The following is a 24,200-nucleotide window of genomic DNA, read 5'->3' as shown; positions in this document are numbered from 1 at the left end:
CAATATGATCCACACCTTTAAATTAAGTTATAATTGTATGAGTACAATAAAATTGAATACTCCCTCCGTCTCAGCTTTTAGTATCCAACTTTCCTTTTTTGGCCGTCCCATATTTTGGTATCCATTTCTATTTTTAGTAAAAGCAGGTGGGGCCCTTACTCCACTTTAATTATTTTAACTCTCACATAAAATGTGGGACCCTTATTCTACTCACAATACATCAATTACTTTATTAAAACCCGTGCCGTTCTCAACTGGATACCAAAAGCCGGGACAGAGGGAGTATTTATTTGTAGGGTTAAGTACCAAATACCCCCCCAACGTTGGGGCCCCTACGCGTATAGGACCCTATAGTCAGGGTAGGCGCTGTTTACTACCTCAACGTGGCTAAACCTAAGCAAATCCCCCCTGCTTTTTAACATCGTTAAGTCACCGTTAAAAAAATTATTTTTTTAAAATTTTTAATTAAGATGGCCTCTCTCTCTCTCTCCCCCTCCCCCATCGAGCATCCTTTCCCGGCGAGAGAACATCGCCCCTCCGCCGTGGTCTCCACCTTTCTAGACGACGCTAACCCCGTGGAGCCCGCCGCCTCCTTTCCACGGCAGCTCATTCACATCTCTCACCGCCTTATTCCCGTCGCCGGAGCGCAACAGCTCCTCTCCCTGCAGCTGCAAATCGAACTCCATCGCCTTCTTCAGCCCCCTACACCCTTTCCTCTCGCACCTCCTCGATCTGTGCCCGCAGCAGATCTCGAAGAAGATTACAAAGCCGATGAAGGAGATCGCGAACAGTGTGAAGAAGATCAGCTGCGACTGAGGATTGGAGGCGAAATGGCGGTGGAAATGCGCGGCTACGGTGGAAAAAATGGGGCAGGATGAGAGAGAGCGACTGGAAGAGATAGGAGAAGCAGGAGACGATGAGGAAGGCGCAAGAGAAGGGGACGAGGATGAAGATGAGGAGGTCGAGAGTGGCGGAGGGCGAGTGGCGGCAGAGGGAGGGGCAGTTTGGGGAATTCGGGTGGTTGGGGGCGGGGGTTTTTGGAATTGGGGTTTTTCTGAGGGAGGAGGAAAGGGCCATGGCGGTGATGGAGTGGTGGAGATGGCGCATGTTAGTGATAAAAATGGAGTGGTGGAGATCGCTAGAGTTGGCCCCAGTTAGGGTGCGGGGCTACGTGTTGTTGGGGAGGCCGGACCGGCTGCGGCGGGCTCCACGGGGTTTGCGTCGTCTAGGAAGGTGGAGACCACGGCGGAGGGGCGATGTTCTCTCGCCGGGAAAGGATGCTCGATGGGGGAGGGGGAGAGAGAGAGAGAGGCCATCTTAATTAAAAATTTTAAAAAAATAATTTTTTTAACGGTGACTTAACGATGTTAAAAAGCAGGGGGGGATTTGCTTAGGTTTAGCCACGTTGAGGTAGTAAACAGCGCCTACTCTGACTATAGGGTCCTATACGCGATAGGGGCCCCAACGTTGGGAGGGTATTTGGTACTTAACCCTTATTTGTAAATTATATTATTTTTCTTCTTTTTTTATTTTATAAAATTGTGAAATTCGATTAATAACTTAACAAAATTATCTCTCATTTTTTTAATTAATCTATTTTTTAATTTTAATTTTTAATTTTTTTTGGCTTTTCTTAATATTAAACTTTATTATTGTGAATTTGTCTATTATTTTTATTTTTTTCTATATTTAGCTAAAATATATTTAGTTAAAATTATATGTTCTCATTATTTTTATAAATATGATAATTAAATTTATATCAAATTTATATATATATATATAGGGAGAGGTTCAAATAAGAACCACTAATAAAATAAGAACGGAGAACCATTTTAAGCCATTCGATCATCAAGATCTACGGTGGATGCATCATCTTGGTGGATGGATGCAGGTGCTGGGTTCGAATCCTGAAGGGAGCAAAAAAATTATTTTTTTCGGATGCATTTAATTTAATTGCGGATGCATTAATTTGTATAGCAGATGCAGTAATTTTATTGGTTCTTATGTTCTCACGATAATTGTAGTTCTCACTATAACCGCACCCTATATATATATATATATATATATATATGTATATATATATATATATAAAAATAAATATAAAACACAATTTCCGATGCAAAGGCATATCCAATCAACTTTTATAAAACTTTACATTATAGTACTTTCTCCATCCCACGAATCTTGAGTCAATTCTCAATATAATAAGAATTAGGGAAAAAAATAAGAGGTTCTAATTAAACTTATCTTACTAAATATGTATTTTTCTACTTTATCACTTTTCTACTTTATTACCTACACACTTACCTAATCAATTTTCTACTTTATTACTTACACACTTAAAACACTAATTTTCAACTCCTTAATTTCTCTGCCGAAAAGAAGTGACTCAAGATTCGTGGAAAAATGAGAGTACTTCCTCCGTCCCACTAAGAGCATCTCCACCGCGGGGGGCCATCCGGGTCGCCAAGGTGGTGGCCGCGCTGGAGTGGCACCCTGATTCGAAGCTAAGTCGAAGTGGAGACCCGGGGCGAAGGAGCGAAATGGCTGGCGCGCCCCATTTAAAAAAAAATCGAAATTCAATTTTTTAAAATATTACCGTTTTGATTTTTTTTTAAATTCGACCGTTGGCTTCCAACGGTAGTTTGAGATTTTTATATATATATTTTTTTCACTTTACCTATATATATCCCAACCTAATTCCAATCATTTTATTACCTACAAATCATCTCCACATCAAACATTCTCTATAAGAAATGTCTTCCTCTTCATCAAGCCACGAGGACGAGCGACGTGCTCATGAATTTTCCAATCTTGTGCAAGAATTTAATCAAATTGTTCAAGCTATTGGTGATCCGGATGCGCATCCTCGTCGGCGGCGACGAAAAGTGGCAAAGAAGGCCTACATTCATCGGGATCGTGAAGCCGGCGCTCTACGTTTGCACACGAATTACTTTGCTGAAAATCCGGTCTACCTCGACAACGTCTTCCGCCGCCGATTTCGCATGCGTCGTGCGTTGTTTTTGTGTATCGTTAATGTCGTCGCATCCGATCCATACTTCCAACAACGCACGGATGCACTTGGGAGACCCGGCTTCACGCCGTTGCAAAAATGCACGGTTGTTATTCGTATGCTAGCTAATGGTGGGGCAGCGGACCAGTACGACGAATATCTCCGGATTGCAGAGTCCACCTCGTTGGAGTGCTTACGCAGATTCTGTCGAGCCATTATTCATCTCTTCAGCGCAGAATACTTGAGGAGGCCGACTTCCGCCGATTGCCAACAGCTTCTAGCAATGCACGAGGCGAAGCACGGCTTCCCGGGAATGCTAGGGAGCCTCGATTGCATGCATTGGCCGTGGAAGAATTGTCAAACGGCATGGCAAGACGCATACACTCGCGGCGATTAGGGATAACCGATCATCATCCTCGAAACCGTCGCATCGCAAGATCTATGGATCTGGCATGCTTTTTTTGGGACTCCTGGTTCGAACAACGACATCAACGTGCTCAACAACTCGACGTTTTTCAATGATTGGCTGCAAGGAATGGGGGTGCCGGTCACATATCAAGTCAACAATACCTACTACACAAGTGGGTACTACTTGACTAACGGCATCTATCCCAATTGGCCTGTATTCGTGAAGAGTCCTACACATCCGATGGATCCCAAGGGGAAGAGGTTCAAAGTGATGCAGGAAGCGGCTCGCAAGGATATTGAACGAGCCTTCGGCGTCCTTCAAGCTCGTTGGGCAATCGTCAAAGGCCCATCGCGTCTTTGGAGCAAGGAGGAGATGAGCGACATCATGTTCACGTGCATCATTTTGCACAACATGATCATCGAAGATGAAGGCGAGCACGCAACATAGTGGGAAGAAGACGCCGACGAAGCTTCGAGTAGGGCCGCATCTCAACCTTGTGCCGGTGCTTCGTCAGATTTTCGTGCATTTGTTGCACGACAAGCATCCATGCGAGACGAGGAGATGCATGCTCACCTCACTTTGGACTTGAAGGAGCACATTTGGTCTCGTTTTGGTCCGATTAAGCCATAGGAAATTATTGTAATTTTTTATATTTTTTTATTGTATTTAAATTATATCTTTAAATTATTGTAATGTATAATTTTAATTTTAATAAATATGAATTTTAAAAATAAAAGTGTAGAAATATGAATTTTGTGGAAATGAGGATCTAAGCACCCATCTAAGACACAATGCATTGGAGAGGGGTGTGTCTTAGGTGGGGACCACCTTCTAAGACACCCCCTAAGCACCAATGCATTGGAGATGCTCTAAAAGTGGCCTATATTCCATTTTGGGCCGTCCCACTATAAGTGGCCTATTTCCAAACAATAAATCTATGCAGCCACATTGTGGCCACCCACAAACTAGTATAATAAGGAAATCTTGATTTATTTAATTTATTTTTCAAAATAAAATAGGATTTAGTTATGTTACTATATTCTCTACATTGTACCTTTTTTTAAAAAAAATTGTATTTTTTTTATTTTTAATAGAAATAAAAAAATTACCAAAAAATTATAAAAAAATAATTACAATGTAGAGAATATGATAAAATAACTAAATATTATTTTTATTTTAAAAAATAACTTAAATAAATTAAATTATTTTTTATTTAAGTCAATTGTGGGTGGCCACAATGTGGTTGTTTAGCCTGTTTAGAGCATCTCCAACCATTTACACCAAACTCAAACCCATTTTACAGTATATGTCACATCCAACAGTAATTCTTCTCCAACCATTTACACCAAACTCAAACCCAAAAGAATATTCTTTAAATATTCTCTTTCCACTTACTTTTTATACTTCTTCAATCATACCTATGTATTTCTTTTAAATTATACATTTGCCCCAATTTGTTAATTAACAATTTCATATTAAAATAAATATTATACGGAAATTAATTTATTATTATTATTATTATATTAAATTGACAATTTAATATTAATCTATTTTATTGTTTCAAATTAAATATTATACGGAAATTAACAATTTGCCCCAATGTCATGTAATTAAAAATTAATCTATTTTATTGTTGCAAATTAAAACTCTATTTTCAACTAAATTATTCTCAACCAAATTATTATTATTATTATTATTATTATTATTATTATTATTATTATTATTATTATTATTCCTTTGTTATAAACCTACGAAATTAACAAAAAATAATTAACTTTCATTCTAATCATTTAAACCTACTAAATTAACAAAATAATATCTAGCAAGAAGAGGGGTTAATTTGTAGTTCTTAAAATTAATTAAAGTGTTTTGGTGTAGTGAATAGTGTAACACCAAATTTGGTGTAACACTATTCAAATGGTGGCCCCAAACCCATTTTGGGTTTGGGTTTGGTGTACCATTGGAGAGGTTTTGGTACACCAAAATGGGATTTGGTGTACCATTGGAGATGGTCTTAGGATTACTCATTTCCAAAAATGAAAACATTTAACCCTTGAAAAAGTGAAGGCCCTACCACTTTTAACAAATTTACACTATCTCCTTGATTCTCGTGCCGAAAAGTTATGAGCTACTTATAGTGGGACAGAGTGAGTACTATTTTTAGGGAGATTTTAAAATTGCATATGTATTTAAATAAATTTGTTTGAGTTAGTAACTCAGGTAAAATGATACTCCCTCCGTCCATGAAAGAACTTCCTAGGAGGGAGTGGCACGGATTTTAAGAAAAAATATTATTGAGTGTATTGAGAGTGAATAAAAGGTAATTGAGTGTATTGCGAGTGGTGAAAATGTATTATAATTAATATTGGAAGTTGTGAAAAGTGAAAAGTAAGAGGATTATAAGTGTTGGGATATAGTCCAAAAATAGGTAGGAAGTTCTTTTATGGACATCCCAAAAAAGAAAGATAGGAAGTTCTTTCGTGGACGGAGGGAGTATATCTCATTTTGTTGGAGTTTGTTTTTTCAGTATCAAATAATTACTCAATTTTTTATTAGTAATTTTAAAAATTGTAAAAATGTGATTTGCTTTTCTACTGCCCGAATTCAAACTTCACTAATAAGAAATTGTAGTTAAGTAATGAGCTAATCTTAAAAAAAAAAAAAAAAAAAAAAAAAAAAAAAAAAAAATTGGGCTTTGTTAGCATTTTTTTTTTCTAAAATATATATTACCATATATACAGTTATTTAAATTTAATATATACATTTTATACAAAGTTAAAAATTTATGTGTTTTCAAATTCAGGTTGTTTATTCATTAATTGATGTAGATTGCTTTATTTTTAAAAAATAAGTTGTAATATTTATTTATATTTTTTACTCTATTATTATTATTATTTTAGTTATTTAACATTTCGTTCAATTTCGAAAAAGGCTATGCATCACGAGTGAACGTACTAATTGTAAGTATAAAAGTGGAGTTTCATGTTACTCGTGAGTAATATAATAGGAAAATAATCAAATCTTATGTGACATTCTAAAATTTACCACTTCAAAATCCCTAGCTCTCTCCTTCATTTTAATTATTTTGGCAAATAATCCCACATTATTTTGAATAATATTTTATCAATTGTATAATTTAAATAAATATTTGTAACTATAGTTTTTGCACTAATAATTAATTTTAAGTGCCAAATTATTCAAATTTTCAAATAAATAATTATTTTTCTGAAGTTTCAAGATAATGTTTAGATCTTAATTATGATATTTCAAGCTCCAAATGAGATGATGCTCATAAGTCAATTCTGCCATTTTCCAAACTTCAAATGAGATGATGCTCAAAAGTCAGATATGGTGTTTCAAGCTCCACACGAGAAGATGTTTATAAGTTAATTCCAAACTTACAAGCTTCAGATGATATAATACTCACAAGTCAATTTTTATATTTCAAACTCCAAATAAGATGATGTTCCAGAGTCAACTCAAGATAATGGTGCTTAAAAGTTAGATATATATAATATTTCAAGCTCTAAATAAGATGATGATAAGAAGTCCGACATTTAAAAGTCAGATGTTGACTTTCGAGCTCCTGATGATGATCAGATCTTGTAGGGTTTCGATGAGATGATGCTCAAATGACGAATGCGGTCGTAAAGTAATTATTAGTATATGTTAATGTGATAATTATACAAAATTAATAAATATTGTCTATATACGATTAACAAAAAATGCGGCACAACAATTTATCCATTAAATTTACGTAGATTTGTTTTTTTGTTTTTTTTTTCTAAAATCTTCAATCCTGCATCGACCTTTTATAAAATTTTATCAAATGAATATAAAATGATACTTTTATTATTCCAATTAAAAATTAATATTTGATTGATGAGAGTAACTCTATCACATCAAAGTAAAGTAATTAAAGAAATAATTCATATACATATAATTTCATTATATAAAAACAATTTAATAAAATAATTTAAATCGCAACGTAAAATTGATTCTCGTCTTGTCGTCAAATTTCGACACGTCAAATTTTGACAGGTTACGAGACTAGTTGTATTTATACTCGGATCCAAACACAACCAACACAACCAAATATACCAAATTAGTACTAATAAATATAACATCAATTATAATCTAAATGTAAATAATATTGACATAAGTTTGTGTATTATCAAAATAGCGACATGTACAAATATTTCAGCTACCCTTAGTTTTTTGAGTATATCAAGGAATGTAAAGACACTATTAAGTAACTTTCCAAGGTATGAAAAGTAGAAAACTTAGTAATTCGTATTCGTATTGAGTTGATTAGAATACACATTTTATATGGCGTGATACGATCAAATTTACAAGTGGAAAACGGAATTTCCTCAAGAAAATAGAATCCTATTAATTACTTCACCCATAATTATTTATTCTACTTTTCTTGTACAAAGAAATCAAAATCTGCTTCACCAAACAACGGTTTCTCTATGTAGAGTTGTGACAAATAGTAGAGGTTTTTCATTTTTTCTTCTCTATACAATAAATTTCAAATAGAGGAGAAAATCTACAGCCTTTGCATAGCTCGAATTCCTTCCTCTGATCCCTCAAGCACCAGATACATAATAGCATCGTCTCAGCCATCGGAACCACCCTTCTGGTGGCGGTTACGTCTGTCGGCTCGCCGGAAATTCGATCAGTCCTCTACGAGTCGAACTAATCTTTGACTAGCCATCGGCGGCCGTGAATCTGGTAACCGCCAAACGCGGTGTCGATGCTGCTTTCGTTGCCGCTCTCTGCGCTGGTGTACCCGGATTTGCGCCGGTGCTTCTTCCTCCTCGAACTACTACTACTGTCGCTGAAGCTCCCGTTTAGGAGGGGATCGTCGATTCCTCGGATCACCGGTGCAGCCAAAATGCAACTGTCGTCCTTGGTTCTCCTTTCCTTCTTTATGTTCTCGGAGATCTTATGCAGCTTTTGGTTGAACTTAGTGATTCCTTTCTCTACTGGCTCTACTGCTTGAGTGACTGTGAACTTCACATCATTCACAATCTGCATAGCAAAGTGCAGAAAAACTTATTTTAGTACATCCAACAGAATCAGATGACAGGCGAAAGTAACGAAATCGGTTTTTTTTAGGGCTAATCATAATTTGTGTCCCCAACTTTCAGCATTTCCCGAAAACTGTCTCCTACTCATGTTGTCACTTTAAAAACTCCCAACTTCGAAAAAGTTCGATTTATTCAACACATTGCGGAATCTGGCAACTGAATAATGATGAATCAACTCGCCGGATCCTTAGTTAAATTAGTACATTGTTTTGATGCTTAGGTGGAAAAAAAGTCCACGTATATAATCCACCTAAGAATCCGGCAAAGTGATTCATCATTTTGTCGTTGAATTTTGCATTGCGGGGTATAAATTGAATTTTTTTTTCAAAAAGTTGGGGGTTCGAAAATGTGAGTCATGGACAATTTTTGAGAACGCTGAAAGTTGGGGATATAAACTATGATTAACTCATTTTTAAATGAAATCAAGTCATATCATTGACACAGAACTTGGGAGGAAAGGAAGCATAGGGTTATTTTACCAATATATATTAGTCTTCAATTATTTCACATAAAACCAATCATCAAATGAAATATGTACAACTAGATAAATTACGTTTACGAATAATTTCGATATTGCAGAAGGAGGGAATAACTTACATATTCGCCACCGCCGAGAAATACATCCTTAACACTCTCTCTAATGGTCATTCCACTTCTGGCTTCATAGTCGGGTTGAGGAAGGCGTAGCTTTGTGGGACGTTCGCTATCCCTAACCTCATCAGGGTCTAGTGGACAATCTACAGACGCATAATCTCCGAGGACTGCAACACTTCCAGAAAAGCGATCTCCCATTAACTCATAAGGCTTTGCCGGGAAAACATAAAGGTGAACCACAGAAGCAAGACCCATCTGTCCTGGATGAACACACAAACATTTATAACATAAAACATTATATGCACAGAACATGTAAAAACGTAGAATACAAGAAGAAATCGACAAGAAAATAATAACGAAGATCGGTAATAAACAATGGAAGCCCCATCAAGATTCTTCTTTGCTGGCAAAACAAATAATAATGAAGATCGCTCAAGAGCAGCAGACAAGAAAATGCAACTTAAAACAATTACCTCTATGCAGATGATGAAGTCCTGAACACTTGATTTAAATTGCAATGACTCAGCTATCGGACTTTTAAATAAGCCAACAGCATAAAAAAGAGCTATTGCAACACCTTGCCACCAAGTTAAGAACACAATTGACTTGAATGTCAAAAACTTGTACAGTGGTTTAATGTGTGCCAATTCAGTTTTTGTGATGGCATAAAAATGAACCAAGCAATACAAAGCCCATGACTGACTGAAATTTAAAACCACAGCCATATACGGGTACCTATAAAACAAAGAAGGAAGAAATTGTTAATCAAGCTTCTCATACATCCATTTAAGCTACTCAAATAGTAGTAAAAGTTTCACTTTGAGTAAATCTTACAGGAAGAAAATCCAAAAGAATCGAGATTAAACAGAAGCAGCACATTGTGTATGCAGGTTATAAATTGAATTTAACACAAATTGGAGTACAAATTCATTAAAACAAGTTACATCATCACACTAGCTTATAAGTATAATTTCACTTCAATGAGTGGTGCATCGAAAAGTAGCATACACTTCTCACTCTAGTATATCCAAGAGAAAACACGATTGCCTACTTTGTTCCAAATAGTTTCAGGCTTCCCACCTTTCTCTTTGAAATCCCCATTACATGTGTATCACAATTTTGAAGAGTTACAGCTAATCCAAAACAAGTTCCAATACATAGTCAATTAGAAAAATTCAAAGGATGTAACATACCCACAATTCCATTTGAAGTCGCCTTCACAATACACATCAAAAGCTTCAAGAATTACTGCTGAAATAGCGGTAAATGCTTTTATTATCATCTGCCATGGAAGTTTACCAAACTTGTCAAGCATGGCGAGATAAAAGAGAAGAAATAGTTGAAGATAGAACATATTGAAAGACTTCACATGAAGATGGAACTTACATACTGAACAATTCCAAACTTGATAACCTGATAAACCCACTGACCAAGTTTCCAAGGCTTCAAAATATAATTCATCGGAAAAGGATGCTTTACAATTCCCCTTTCATGACCATGATCATCTAGTAGGGGTGCTTTCATACCTGCCCGTCCTTCCCTCCTCATGAATTCAATTGCCCTCTCTTCTCCGCCTAATTCACCATGCGAAAATAAGATGAGCTTGTTCCAGCAAACTAGTCAGTTACTCTAGTTTACAAATAAATTTGATGACCAGGGGCGATGTCAACTAGCATGATGTTATACAAGTTCTTCATAAGCATTTATTGGTCCGCTAACTTATATAAGAAAAGGATAAAGTGTGCAATAACAGGCATTAATTTAAGAACTTCAATGATAAGAAGGAAGCTTGATAATATACCTAAACAAGCAATTAGATACCTCCCAAAGCAATACATGGCAAAGGACTCGTAGCAATCACGAGCGATCCCGACATCAACACTAATTGCTGGGTGTACCATTGAGACAAACTGCAAACAGAAGACATGCTTGAGAAGGAAGTAATATCTTAGCTAGACTTTTCATAAGCAACCTTCAACACAAAAACTTACGTAAAGAATGAAGCCAACAAGATTTCTAATTTGAAGCAATTCAAGCTATCAGTCAGGAAAATGTACTCTATAATAGAAGTATCCAATAAAACTAATTGATATCATCAGTCATTAATCTGTCTAGCTGACTCTGTGAGAAGTGATCCATCAGGAAATTTTGTCATAGGAAAAGTAAATTAACAGAATCCGCATCAGTCGCACAAAAAAAAGGCAAAAACAAAGAGCCTGCATAAGAAGAATCGGAATGGGAAGGAGTTGAGCACGAACAAGTGAAGAAATAAGCTACACATTTTAAGTTTAACATTATAAAGCATTGCACGACAACCATTATGGAGATCTACTGAATATTGAAATTACACTTAATACCATGAATCCATGATGTAGGCTTTCCTAAGCCAATAAGTTCCACAGTTTGTAAGTTTACATATGGATTTTAAGAAGTTTACAAGAGTAACTTAAGTGCTGCAAATCAATAAAGGATCCCATGCTCCCATATCACTTCCACTACAGAGAATGAAACCATCAAGTTGCATGCCACGATACAAGATTTCCAAAAACCAGAAACTGGACAAATGCACATTTTGACTTAACAGTGGATAAACTCCCAACGCTACTATTGGCAGAATTACCAATACATTATAGCTTGTGGCAGCATAGTGCTTCGACATGTGAATCATCTACTACTCTTAGGAGATTCATCATATAGTAACCATGATATGGATACCAAAGCTTCTCAAAACCATAGAAGTGGAACCAATATGAATAATGAATTCATGATAAACACTGAATAACATCGTATCTTTCACCATATAACTTCTCTTACCTCTTAAATTCAACAAATACTGCTAAACACAAACTCAACAAAACAGAAACATCTTCCAGAATACTAAATTTCCATTAGTGTAACACAACCACCAAACAAAATCAACAAAACATCTCATGATCAATCATAACAACTATCCCTCCAATCAGCTCAAGCAAACAAAAAACAAAAAAAAAACAAAACATGTCGAAAAGCTTACTGATTCAACAGCATAGCATGGCACCATCAGTATCACTCCTATCAGAAACTTTTGCTCCTGCAATCGCCAAATCGCAATCAAAACAAAAAAAAAATCCCAAACAGAAGAAAGTTCGTGGAGAAACAGTAAACAAGGCCTGAATTGGAACCTCGGGATTCTTGTAGGCGGACAAATGCTCGAACATGAGGTAGATGGAGAGGGTGAGAGTGACGACGACGAACGTCCCGGCGATCAAAACTGCCCATATGGGCGTCGTATATTCGCCGGCGAGCCGATTGAGGAGATGATAATAACCTGAATTGAGGATTTTCAGCAGCATCAATTCGTCTTCAGCTGACTCCGATTGGGAATTTGGTTGATTTCGATCGGCGGAATTCGAAGCTCATGTAGATTCGGTTTTCGTATCGCGGTAGGAGAGAAGGGGTTTGAATTGGAGGGGGGTACGACTGGGGGATGGATGAATATGATTGGTGAGACCAATACAGCGACAAAATTATGAGCATATTCTATTTTTTCAAATTTTTTAAATCATATGATTATTTTTTGACGAAATTGTCTACAATAACTCAAAATATCCATTTTTTTTACCTTCTAAAATGACATGTGTTATGAATACTACTCATGCCGCAGCGATCAGGTTTAAATTTGCGTTAATTATACGTTAGAACGCCCTCTTTGTTAAATAAAAATTAAAATTAAATATATCCATGTTTTATAAAAACTTAATCTCATGCTTAAATTCGAGTGAACTTCCTAATATAATCTTTGATGTTGATAAAGTGTTATTGATTTTATGTAAAAAAACTTTTTACACAAGTATAATTATATAAGAAAAGTGTAAAAATTGGTGTCAATTATTATGTAATGACTAGAAAAGTGTTGAATGGTAATTATAATTTTTATTTATTTATTTACTGCTAGTAAGTAGTATTTAATTTGAGATCTTTTATTTTAACTTAATTATTAATATAGTGTAAAATCTCGAATTAACCCATTTTTTATGAAAAAAATTAAACAAAATACATGGTTCGACTAAAAATTATATCCCAAAATTGAGGCAATAACTTCGCAGTACATTTATTACTGCAACTTTCTTACCTTTAAAATTCACTTGGATGTGTAGTCACATTTATTACAGTAATTTTAGTACAATAATGCATGACATGCAAATTTGATAAATAGACACAAAATTAATACAATGACATTCATACACAATTGAGCTTGATCACCAAAGAAAATAGAGCATTTTGAGTTCAATTGAAGGAGGTTTGAGGCTATATAAAGAGGTACGAAATGAATGTACTCCCTCCGTCTCAATATTCAAGTCTCATTTCTTTTGGGTACGTGTATTTAGGAGAGTTAAAGTAGATGTAAAAATAGTAGGGACCACATAATTAGTGCTTTAGTTAATGTTATTTTATTTCTTAATTAAATTGACTAATAAAATGCATTTTAACATAAAAAACAAAAGCTGCCTACATTTTTAAGGTGGTTGGGCGGCAGATTTCAGCCAAATATTTAGACTTTGCCCAAAATTTTTGGGCGGTAGAACAGGAAATGAGACAAGGCGCCAGATACTAAAATGATCCAAAATTTGCATTGCATTCCAAATATTTTAAAATCACAGCAGAATTCGTACATACTAGAGCTATTAAAAGGGAGCCATTGTTTGCTCAAAATTCTTACATAATCAGTGACTGAAAGAGAAGCAGAAAAAAGAAACATGAGAAGAAAAGATTTGTCTATGGAAGAGAGGTCTTCTATCCTTCAATTCTTGCTTCTTGAAAGCAAAAATAGGAAACCACCAAGAGGGAAAATGAAAGATATGGATGAGAAGTTCAACGTCTGTCGGCGCACTGTTTCGCGTATTTGGGCTGAGGCAAAACAACAACAAAGAGAAGGTCAGTCTATAAGCTCAACAAGTAAGAAGATATCAAGACCAAGGAGAAAAAGAGTTCACATAGACCTAGATCTAATTGCAAGTTTAGAGTTAACAAAGAGGTCCACCATAAGAAGACTAGCTAGTGACATAAATTGCAGCAAGAGCACCGTAGGTTGGTGGATAGATCAAGGTCTGATCAAAGCTCATACGAGTGCACTAAAACCTGACCTTACAGCCCCAAATAAGCTTTCAAGGTTGAGGTTTTTTGCTTAGAGGCAATAGAGTATGACATGTTGTTAAAGAATTTGAGGTTCAAGAGCATGCAAAACATTGTATACATTGATGAGAAATGGTTCTATATAACCAAAAGTTCTCACAGGTTCTATTTAACTTCAGCAGAGGCTGAACCACAAAGAACTTGCAAGAACAAGAAGTTCATAACAAAGGTGATGTTTATGTGCGCAGTGTGCCGGCTATTGTTTGCTGAAGACGACAGTTATTATTTGATGGGAAGATAGGCATCTTCCTATTTACAGAGATGGTGGCAGCAAAAGATCAAGTAAAAACAGGGTGGCTGGGACTCTAGAGCAAAAGTCAATAGAAAACATCACCAAACAAGTGATTAAAGACTGCATCATCAATAAGGTATGAATAGGTAACTACCAAGTGACAGATTATGCTATGTATTTTCCAAAAGTTTTCATGCTTGTGCATTGCAATGTGGCATATTATCCTTGCAATTAAGGCCAAGTGGCCCTCTTTCGCAAGCAAAGATGTATATATTCAACAAGATAATGCAAGACCACACATCAACAATGATGACTTGGAGTTTAGAGAGGCTGCCACAAGTGATGGTTTCAATATCAACATTGTGAATCAACCTCCAAACTCACCCGACACCAATATTAATGACCTTGGGTGGTTTAGGGCCATCCAAAAGTTACAAACAGAAACTGCATGTTTTGATGTTGATGATTTAGTAAATCCAGTGTTGTCTTCTAATGAAGAACTATCTCCAATGACTTTGAATTGTGTTTTTTTAAGCTTACAAGGATGCATGCTAGAGATCATGAAGGTCAAAGGGAAGAATTGTTACAAATTACCACATATGAAGAAAGGGTCATTGATGACACAAGATTTACTTCCATTAAGTTTGGAAGTCCCCTTGAACTTGTCACATAATGCATAGCATATTTGAAAGAGAAAGGTGCAATTGAAGGACTTGAAGACATAATGGACAGATTAGGCATTAATGAAGCAAATGTGGATGTCCTTGAAGAACTTTTCAATGGCATAATGTTGCTTGATTAAAGCAAAGACTGGGAGGTTTTTTTATTTTTTGTAAATGCCTACACGAAGCTATAGTGCTCATGAAATTTATTTAGGAAAGCATGTTTTGTGCATAGAAAATGTATGGCAAATTGTGTTTTGAATTTAATTTTTATTTTTTGTCTTTCCATTTAATGCCTATATGCAGTCAACTACCATGATTAATGAAGATGACAGCCTACTACACACCCCAAATCAAGCACACTAAGAAGCAATCATAACAAAAATGGCAGCATACAACCATGAAACACCAAGATAGCAGCCAACTACACACCCCAAATCAAGCACACTGAGCCACAAACATAACAAAAATGACAGAACACAACCATGAAACACCAACATGGCAGCCAACTACACACCCCAAATCACCAAGATGGCAGCCAACTACACACATCACAATATAAGCATACTAACACACAAATCACAAACAACACAATTACATACATCTCCACCTCATAACAATCATAGATATAAAATCAGAGTGAGCATGAGCATGTTTATATCATCTCAGAGCCAAAAATTAACCATCAAACCCTAGTACTCTTGCATGCAGCCACTAAATCCTCAATTACACCATTTGTCATTTCAATTTAAACAACATAGTAAAACATGGAAGATCTCACCCGAAACATCATTGGACAAAAAATGGTGAGTAGGTGAAGGTGGGCTTTGGATGCAGTGTGCCACCACTCGTTTGGTTCCTTTGATTTCGCCTTCAATTCCTTCGATTCGCCACAAATCTAGGGTTTTCCTTGCTCAAAAAATCACTTCCCCAAGATTCATAATAGAGAAGGTTAATATCTCTCTCGATTTGAGAGGATTTAGTCAAACACAGAGGTGAAGGGGAACAAACGTACGTTTTCATCCTTGCGGGGCAAGGGCGTCGATAGATCGGAGGTCGGAACGGAGGGGCCGAACTCCGATCTGCCACGTACTCTCCGAGCTCTTCGCTCTCTGACGCACCTAGACCATACTCCTCGGGTGACGCCGACAACGTCTCCGACATGGAGAAAGGGAAGTACACCGCTAGCGGATCACCCTACAACGAGCAATCATCTTTGGTGTCGAGAATCACCTCGTCGTTCAGATACTCCTTCCAACCATACGAAGGATTCATCACGGCGGAGTGAAGAATGGAGAAATGCGGCGAAGTGAAAAAATGGAGGACGACGGCTGGACTTATGGTTTTCCCCTTTAGGAGAGCAACGCGGGTTTCAGAGAGAAAAGGCGAGAGAGAGAGAGTGTGACAGATTTAGGAATATACGAATTAGGGTTACAAATAGATTTAAATATAGAAGTGTTAATTAATTTAGTAATTGTATCCTAATTAATGCTAAAAAAGGAAAGGAGACTAGTTACATGTAGGGCTGTAAACGAGCCGAGCCGAGCCGAATACAAGCAGGCTCGAGCTCGGCTCGTTTAAATATTCGGGTGTTCGAGCTCGGTTCGAGCTCGATTCGAGCTTTTATCTTGATGATCGAGCTCGGCTCGTCACCCACATACTAAGCTCGAGCTCGGTTCGAGTTCGGCTCGGGTGATGCTCGATAATGTCGAATTCGAGCTTGAGCTCGAGCTCGGCTCGTTAGATGTTCGTATATATGATGTTCAAGCTCGAATTTGTTATAAATTTAAGAAAATCTTCTTAATTAATATGCTATTCGAGTTCGAGTTCGAGTTCGAGTTCGACTCGTTTAAGGTTCGTGTACTAACTCGATTGAAGGCTCGACTGAAGGTTCGTGAACAGGCTCGCGAACAATCGAATTCGAACATGTTCGCGAGCTCAACGAGCCGAGCACTGTCAGGCTCGAGCTCGGCTCGATAAAAATTTCGAGCTCGGCTCGTTTATTATCGAATCGAGCTTCGAACGAGCTTTTTTCGAGCCGAATCTCGAATAGCTCGCGAGTAGCTCTGTTCATTTACAGCCCTAGTTACATGAGACAACTCAAAAAGGAATACGAGACTTGAATATTGGGACGAAGGGAGTGTTAGTTTTAATAATTCGATTTTTATTATTTGACTAATTGTATTATTAGTAATTATTTTCAAAAAAAATGTATTATTAGTAATTAATTACTATTGGATGTCAATTAATAACTGTATTAGTTAATAGAATATTTTTTGTTTATTGTATCTTTTAATTTGGAGCATGAATTATTGTGGGTTGAACTCAATTAAATTATGGATAAACGATTTAAGGACATAATTAGTTAAAATTAGAGATTGCCACCCATGATACTAGGGCTGCTTATTTGGATATTGGGTATTGGGTATTGGTTATATTCGAATTGAACCGAAATCTGTCGGTTATCGGATATAACCGATACCCGATATTTGGCTAAATGGTACAGTTATGGGTATGCGTATTGATATTTTTTTGTTATCGGGTATACCCGATTAACCGATTTAATTAATTTTAAAATTATAAAATATAATTTTATTAATATAAATATATTTAATTTGATATTTATAATATAACTACAACTTTACGTGAAAGGAAATGTATCAATTTAAAAATTAATAATTAAATAAACTTATAAATAGTCAAATATGATAGAACAATCAATAATAAATTATTAAACTCTATTAAAGTATTAACGCAACTCAATGAAATCATTAACTTTTTCATGGAATCATTACACGAGGAATTGTGAAGATGAATTGATTAAATAAATTCTACTATAATGGCTACCCTCTAACATATCTATTTTTTTTTTATGGCATTTTGGTTACCCGTTTAACCGATGCATATAACCGTCCCGTTTAACCAGCAACCAAATACCATTTGGGTTTGAGTACGGGTAACATAAATGCTAAATTTTGGGTACGGGTACCCGAACTTTGGGTACGATTATCCCGTACCCAACCCGTTCATCACCCCTACATGATACGATCTTGTTGCGCTTGCATCAACCTAGAATTCATAGGCAACAACCTCCAATTTTCACTAATTATGTTTCTATAGCGTTTAATCATGGTTATAAATTCATGTATATATAATTTAATTATTATTGTTTTGTTAATTACTAATTAATTATTATTAGTACTTTTTTGGAAGCAGTTGCATCACAATACCTGTGGATCTTACATGCATTTTTTGGAACCCCAAGTTCAAAAAATGATATCAATGTACTTGATCAATCTCATGTTTTTGATGATATCTTGGAAGGCCGAGCACCAAAGATCAATTATATCATTAATGGTCGCGAAAGAAATATGGAATATTATCTCACTGATGGCATATATCCTCAATGGGCAGCATTTGTCAAATCTATTCCTGCTCCACAACTTTGAAAGCACCAGTTGTTTGTTCAATATCAAGAGGCTACCCAAAAAGATGTTAAGCGAGCATTTGGAGTTTTACAAGCTCGTTTTGCTTTTATCAAGCGTCTGTGTCTTATTTGGGATCATGATATTATATATGGAAAAATTAATGATTGCTTACATCATCATGCATAATATGATAGTGGAAGATGAAGGAAGTACTTACCTTCATGATCCGACAGAATTTATCGAAGATCGACTAAGACAGAATATTCGTCGCAATGAAGATGGAGAGAAAAAATAATGATTTCATATAATCTACGAATATAATTGCAAGCCTAGCGAGCTATATGAGAACTAGGTCTCAACTTCGCAATAGAGAAGCTCACGACGCTCTATTACATGTCTTGATCGAGCATATATGGCAAAAGTTTAGCGATGGTTATTAAATGCTTAGTATGATTTTTTTTTCAATTTCAAGTTTGGATTGTTGTAATATACTTTCTCTGTCCCATTACAAATGTCTCACTTTCCATAATGGGACGTGTCATTACAAATGTCTCATTCCTTTTTTGGTCACATATTCTCTCTGTATACCTAATAATTAAATAATTTTAATCAATCAACTTTATCTACTAATTACACATTTTTTAATCTCCGTGCCCAAAAATAATGAGACATTTGTAATGGAACAGATGAAATATGTTTTTAATTTGTTTTAATTTGAATGTTTATTAGTTTGTTATTTTTTCCATTTTAATTTATATTTAATATTACTAAAATTATTACGATTATTAAAAGTAATAATAAAATGATTATATACTCCCTCCGTCCACAAGAAGTGTGTGTTTATTACTATTTTCGTCCGTCCACCAAAGAGTATTTGTTTTCCTTTTTTCACAAACTCTCTCTTATATTTTAAATTCAATTCATACTCAATACTTACAAAATACTCATCCCCTTACTTTTATAATTTGGTGGGCCCAACCCCTAAATACTCTATCATTTGCGGAACCCTTTCATTAATTAAATCACATATTTAAACCATTTTATTAAAATTCGTGTCCTCTACTTCACAACACATTCTTTGGTTGAGTGGTTGGGGTGATAATTGATAAATCAATAAAAATAGATGTAATTCAATTGGGGTAAATATTGATGATGTGGAAAAGAGATGAATTAATTAAATATTAAAAATAACTTTTTTAAGGAGAATATTGAAGATGATTGAATGATTGGATGGTTGCTGATAAACATAATCTAATTCCACAATATTGACAGGGTAAACGGTTCGGCCCGCTTAGAATTTCGGATTCGACCATGTAAATCCAACTCCACCGGCCCATTTGAAATTAGGGTTTCTCTATAAAATCCTAGACTTCGCTCTTCTTCTTCACTCATCTACAATCCATCAGTGGTAATTCCTTCGCCCTAGATCTCAGTTTGAGAATTTCAACCAAATTCCCTTCGTTTTTTCCTAAAAATTCATTCGATTCAGATCGAACCCTGCGTATCCGCAGCTTCAATTTTTGCATGTAGCAACCCGGGCTCCTCTGAAAATTCTCTCATGAAGAAAGAAGTCCCAAAGCTCGTGCTAGAACGACGCCGTTTAGTGTTGCAGATTTGCCGCTGTACCTTTCTTACGGCCTATTTGTGTCAAAACAACGGCAACATTCCCTCTCTGCGATCTGAATTTCTCTCTGTGTCAATGTATGTGTTTTATCTCTTTTTTTTAAAAAAAAATTTGATTGCCTCACCACACCTTTAGCTTGTTTTCAAATAACTTTTTCAATGAAAAATAGAGCTAGTCATAGAGGCAAAGATTTGATGCGGCTTTCACGTGGGGGTTTACACTTTCCATTGTTGTACCTCTAAAACTGTCCGCTATATTTCAAAAAAAGATCCCCAATTTCAAGCTTTTTTTGGCGAATTTGTTTGGCTTTGGCTATGATTAAACGATTATCCGCGCTTCTGAGATTTTCAATCAATGACGCATAATCGATAATAATGGTTGAATTTCTTAATATGAGCCAAAGTGTATCAATTTATTCGTTTCAGTAGTTTTTTCTATGGTTGTGATGATCTTTAATCAGCTTAACGCCAGTTCTGCTTCAGAAAATTCTTGATCGATAGAGCTGTATAATTATCTGAACCTCACTTTATTTGAAATCCGTTTTTATCCATTCATTTTTTTTATATCAATTTTATTAATTTTTATACTCAGTGATGAAATTTCCATTTCTGAGGTGTAGTGATATTGAGACCCTGTTTTACAGGGAGAACCCCTTGATGTTGCTACATCTTTCCATGAAAATTCGGAAATGTCTGAGATTTTAATTAAATTCCCTATTTTTTTTCTAGATTTGTAAAATTGAAATGAAATTATTGTAGCCTGTGATGGTTGTTGGATAGTATATGAGGTGTAGTGAAGCTGAGTCCTGCTTTGCAGGGGAACCTCTTGGTGGATCTACGTTGCTATTGATTATAATTAACATTCTGAGGCTAATAATTTTTGTTAATCAAAGATTAAATTCTTGTATTCTTTTATTTATGATTGATTTTAATATGATTTGATATTGAGTTTTACTATACTCTTTGCCTTGGTTTGAAAACCTCATTGGTTGAGGGTCTGATAAACTCATATATCAATGTGTTGTCATCAGCTTCTTCTCTCGAATTTGCTACGAGACTGGAGTTAAATAACAGCACTAGATTCTTTAATAACTCTACCTATTCTTTAATTTTTAAAAATTATCAATTTTTATGTAAAATTCAAATATACCCTTGACATAAAGAATTGAATTATTGAATTTCTTTTTCTTGGAATTGAGTAAAGACTTTTTAACTCTTGAGAAAAGTTTATGTGCTGAATTTATTTGGTTATGTTGAATTTTGTTTTTAAGTTTTTCTATTTTTATTCTTTTTCTAAGGTTTATTGCTTCTGATGATGATTAAAACATTACTTTCGTTCTTCTGAGAATATTTTCGTGCGGAAGATTTATGGAGACCTGAACTGAAGAGGCTTTCAATTTTACTAGTTATATGTTTTATTAAGGTTTTTAATAGCTTCATTACAATATTTTTTTCTGAGATGATTTTAACTGAGAACGTTTTTTTTTATATTTTTCTAAAAAATTGAAATTGTAAAATTTGAATAACTATTGTATTGTTATCACACATGGGTTTTTTATGGACTTTTTTTTCTGTTATATTATTCTCTCCTTTGATATCCATGGGGTTTTATTGTTCTCATTGATGATATACACAGATGACGAGTCTGATATCCATTCTTATAAATATTGATGACAATTCGAGGCATTTGTCTGAGAGGTTCAATATTACCCCCTTTTTTTTTTCTAACGTTTTAATATTGTTTTTATTTAAATCTGTATGAATTATGTGTTACATTTCTGCAATTGTTTAAAAATAAACTCTGTTGATGATGAATAATTACACTTTCTCAAAATTTTGTTATGCAGTGTAACGAGATCTCAAAATAATTAAAATATTCTTCACTTGGCTTCCTTCTCGTTCTCGCATTGATGAATGACCAACATCCTTTTTCCCGATCTACAATTTCGAGCTTGTTTCTGTGGAGAAATCAATATTCTATGAACTCGTGCACTAGAAGCCTTTCCTCTGCGATCTTCAATTTCGAGCTTGTTTTTGAGGAGAAATTAATAAAAAAGATATAATGATGGAGAAATTAGTGTGGACTTAATCAAATATTTGTGATTGTGTGGTATTAAATTGTTATTGAAGTGAGAGTTTATGTTGTTTATAATCTTGAATTTACGATTAAACACGTCTGTGTTTATGTTTATTTGACTTTCATCTTTGTAAAATCATGAAAATTGCGGACTTTATTTGAAAAAAGTTGAAAGTTGAGGTTATAAAATATTAGTCTTTCAAATTATGATTTTACAATTAAATGAATTGGTAATTGCTCTTAAATGCATTATTTTTCTCTATTTTTTGAAATTGCACATCACTTTTAAAATTTGCCTCATAGTACATAATCTTTCTTTTTAATCTTGAATTGCACATAATCAGGCAATCACCAATTGGAAAAATGATGTGGACGCTGAAAATGTCACATATGCATGCTGGAAAAAAAAACTTAATTGATGTGGCAATCATGTAGGAAATTATAATTTTTTTTTGCTATTAAATTTGAATTTCTAGAAGATAGAATTAAGGCACTAATTTCCCAAATTATAGATTTTTTAGTTTTACAATTTCCCCCTATTATACAATTGCCCTAGCGATCTACTCCACACCCTATTGTCCAGCGATCCTCTCAAAGAGAGGCTCCACAATTGCCCTAGCTCCAACGACTACACCAACAGAGGCTCTCAAAAAAAGTTCCTGCCATGAGTTTTCATCTAGGTGTAGAAAATATTGAGGATATATATTGATTGTTCAGCATTTAGACATTGATAAGGAGCAAATAGGGGCGAGCAGAAATCGAACTGACACTGAAAATTGAACCGAACTGGATTGGTGCGGTTTGGTTCCAATTCTATTGGTTCGGTTTTCGGTTCGGTTTTGAAAAGTAAAAATCGAAAATTTTCGGTTTGGTGTCGGTTTCCATTTTTTGGTTCCGTTTTAAACCGAACCGAACCGATACATATTAATATTTTATTATATATAATTATTTTTCTAATCTTTTAACCTAAAACTAAAACCCTAATTCACAATTATAATATATAATTATTTATCATGTTCATGTTGTGGGGATTTGACATTTGAAATTTGTGTATTTTACATTATTTTATAATTTTTAATTGGTATTTTCGAAAAAAATAAAATAAAATAAATTGCATTGTTCGGTTCCGAATCGAAACCGATGGTTTTATCGGTTCGATTTCGGTTCGGTTCCGGACCCCCAATTGGTGCGGTTTGGTTCCAATTTTAATCATCGGTTCGATTTTCGGTTTTGAGTTTTTGGTTCGGTTGTGCACCGAACCGAACCGATGCTCACCCCTAGGAGCAAACGCAAAGAAACATTATGGTATTATGTATAGGAACCTTTTATGCCAATAAACTCTTCGTCCAGCCTATAACTTCAAATGGGAAGAATAGGCAATCAACGTCTTTGTAATAAACTCAAATGGGAAGAATAGGCAATCAACACCTTTTATGCCAATAAGTCGAGTCGGAGTTGGAGCCTCTCTTGGTGTTGGTGTAATCGTTGGAGCTAGGGCAATTGTGGAGCCTCTCTTGGAGCAGATCGTTGGATGCTAGGGTGTGGAGCAGATCATTAGGGCAATTGTAAAATGGGGGAAATTGTAAAACTAGGGAATTTAGGGGAAAATCTATAATTTGGAAAATTAATGTCTCAATTCTATCTTCTGAAAATTCGAATTTAATAGCAAAATAAATAAATAAATTATAATTTCTTACATGGCTGCCGCATCAATTAATTTTTTCTTTTCGGCGTGTATATGTGGCGTTTCCGGCATTCACGTTATTTTTCCGATTGGTGGTTGACTGATCATGTGCAATTCCAGAAAAAATAGAAAGGTTATTATTATGAGGCAGATTTTAAGGGTGATATGCAATTTCAGAAAATGGAGAAAAATAATGTATTTAGGGGCAAT

At 35.2% G+C, this 24,200-nt stretch overlaps 2 protein-coding genes, 1 long non-coding RNA gene, 7 other non-coding genes and 1 pseudogene across 11 annotated transcripts; 9 read left to right on the top strand and 2 right to left on the bottom strand.

The window, feature by feature from the left end:
• Positions 1–557: 557 nt before the first annotated feature.
• LOC131002397 (uncharacterized protein At5g19025-like) lies at positions 558–1,108 on the bottom strand (annotated as a pseudogene).
• A 1,648-nt stretch (positions 1,109–2,756) lies between these two features.
• On the top strand, positions 2,757–3,410 carry LOC131002396 (uncharacterized). Its single transcript, XM_057928897.1, has one exon. The coding sequence runs from the start codon at positions 2,757–2,759 to the stop codon at positions 3,408–3,410; it is 654 nt and encodes a 217-aa protein (XP_057784880.1).
• A 4,380-nt stretch (positions 3,411–7,790) lies between these two features.
• On the bottom strand, positions 7,791–12,649 carry LOC131002408 (protein LAZ1). 2 transcript variants are annotated; one of them, XM_057928910.1, is made up of 8 exons: positions 12,274–12,649; positions 12,126–12,182; positions 10,914–11,022; positions 10,499–10,686; positions 10,306–10,394; positions 9,586–9,847; positions 9,116–9,367; positions 7,791–8,459 (listed from the first exon to the last, which is right to left on the bottom strand). In XM_057928910.1, exons 1-8 carry the CDS (start codon positions 12,442–12,444, stop codon positions 8,124–8,126), a joined length of 1,464 nt encoding a protein of 487 aa, XP_057784893.1. In that variant the 5' UTR covers positions 12,445–12,649; the 3' UTR covers positions 7,791–8,123. The 2 variants fall into 2 exon arrangements, with proteins under 2 accessions (XP_057784893.1, XP_057784894.1); XM_057928911.1 differs by lacking the exon at positions 7,791–8,459 and having other exon boundaries at positions 9,127–9,372; positions 12,274–12,605.
• A 7,199-nt stretch (positions 12,650–19,848) lies between these two features.
• On the top strand, positions 19,849–22,513 carry LOC131002414 (uncharacterized). Its single transcript, XR_009094277.1, has 2 exons — positions 19,849–20,307; positions 21,528–22,513. It is a non-coding gene; the product is annotated as an uncharacterized LOC131002414 (long non-coding RNA).
• Positions 20,127–20,273, top strand: LOC131002449 (small nucleolar RNA snoR134). Its single transcript, XR_009094297.1, has one exon. It is a non-coding gene; the product is annotated as a small nucleolar RNA snoR134 (small nucleolar RNA).
• Positions 20,540–20,630, top strand: LOC131002448 (small nucleolar RNA U36a). Its single transcript, XR_009094296.1, has one exon. It is a non-coding gene; the product is annotated as a small nucleolar RNA U36a (small nucleolar RNA).
• On the top strand, positions 20,665–20,755 carry LOC131002452 (small nucleolar RNA Z223). The gene has a single exon (XR_009094299.1). It is a non-coding gene; the product is annotated as a small nucleolar RNA Z223 (small nucleolar RNA).
• On the top strand, positions 20,817–20,929 carry LOC131002454 (small nucleolar RNA Z278). The gene has a single exon (XR_009094301.1). It is a non-coding gene; the product is annotated as a small nucleolar RNA Z278 (small nucleolar RNA).
• LOC131002455 (small nucleolar RNA snoR97) lies at positions 21,206–21,313 on the top strand. Its single transcript, XR_009094302.1, has one exon. It is a non-coding gene; the product is annotated as a small nucleolar RNA snoR97 (small nucleolar RNA).
• On the top strand, positions 21,535–21,620 carry LOC131002453 (small nucleolar RNA Z159/U59). Its single transcript, XR_009094300.1, has one exon. It is a non-coding gene; the product is annotated as a small nucleolar RNA Z159/U59 (small nucleolar RNA).
• On the top strand, positions 21,845–21,929 carry LOC131002451 (small nucleolar RNA SNOR75). Its single transcript, XR_009094298.1, has one exon. It is a non-coding gene; the product is annotated as a small nucleolar RNA SNOR75 (small nucleolar RNA).
• Positions 22,514–24,200: the final 1,687 nt, after the last annotated feature.

The sequence above is a fragment of the Salvia miltiorrhiza genome, unplaced genomic scaffold (assembly GCF_028751815.1).
Source record: "Salvia miltiorrhiza cultivar Shanhuang (shh) unplaced genomic scaffold, IMPLAD_Smil_shh fragScaff_scaffold_132_2, whole genome shotgun sequence".
Lineage (NCBI taxonomy): Eukaryota > Viridiplantae > Streptophyta > Magnoliopsida > Lamiales > Lamiaceae > Salvia > Salvia miltiorrhiza.
The sequence above is the reverse complement of the archived record's forward strand: the minus strand, read 5'-3'. Positions and strand labels throughout refer to the sequence as shown.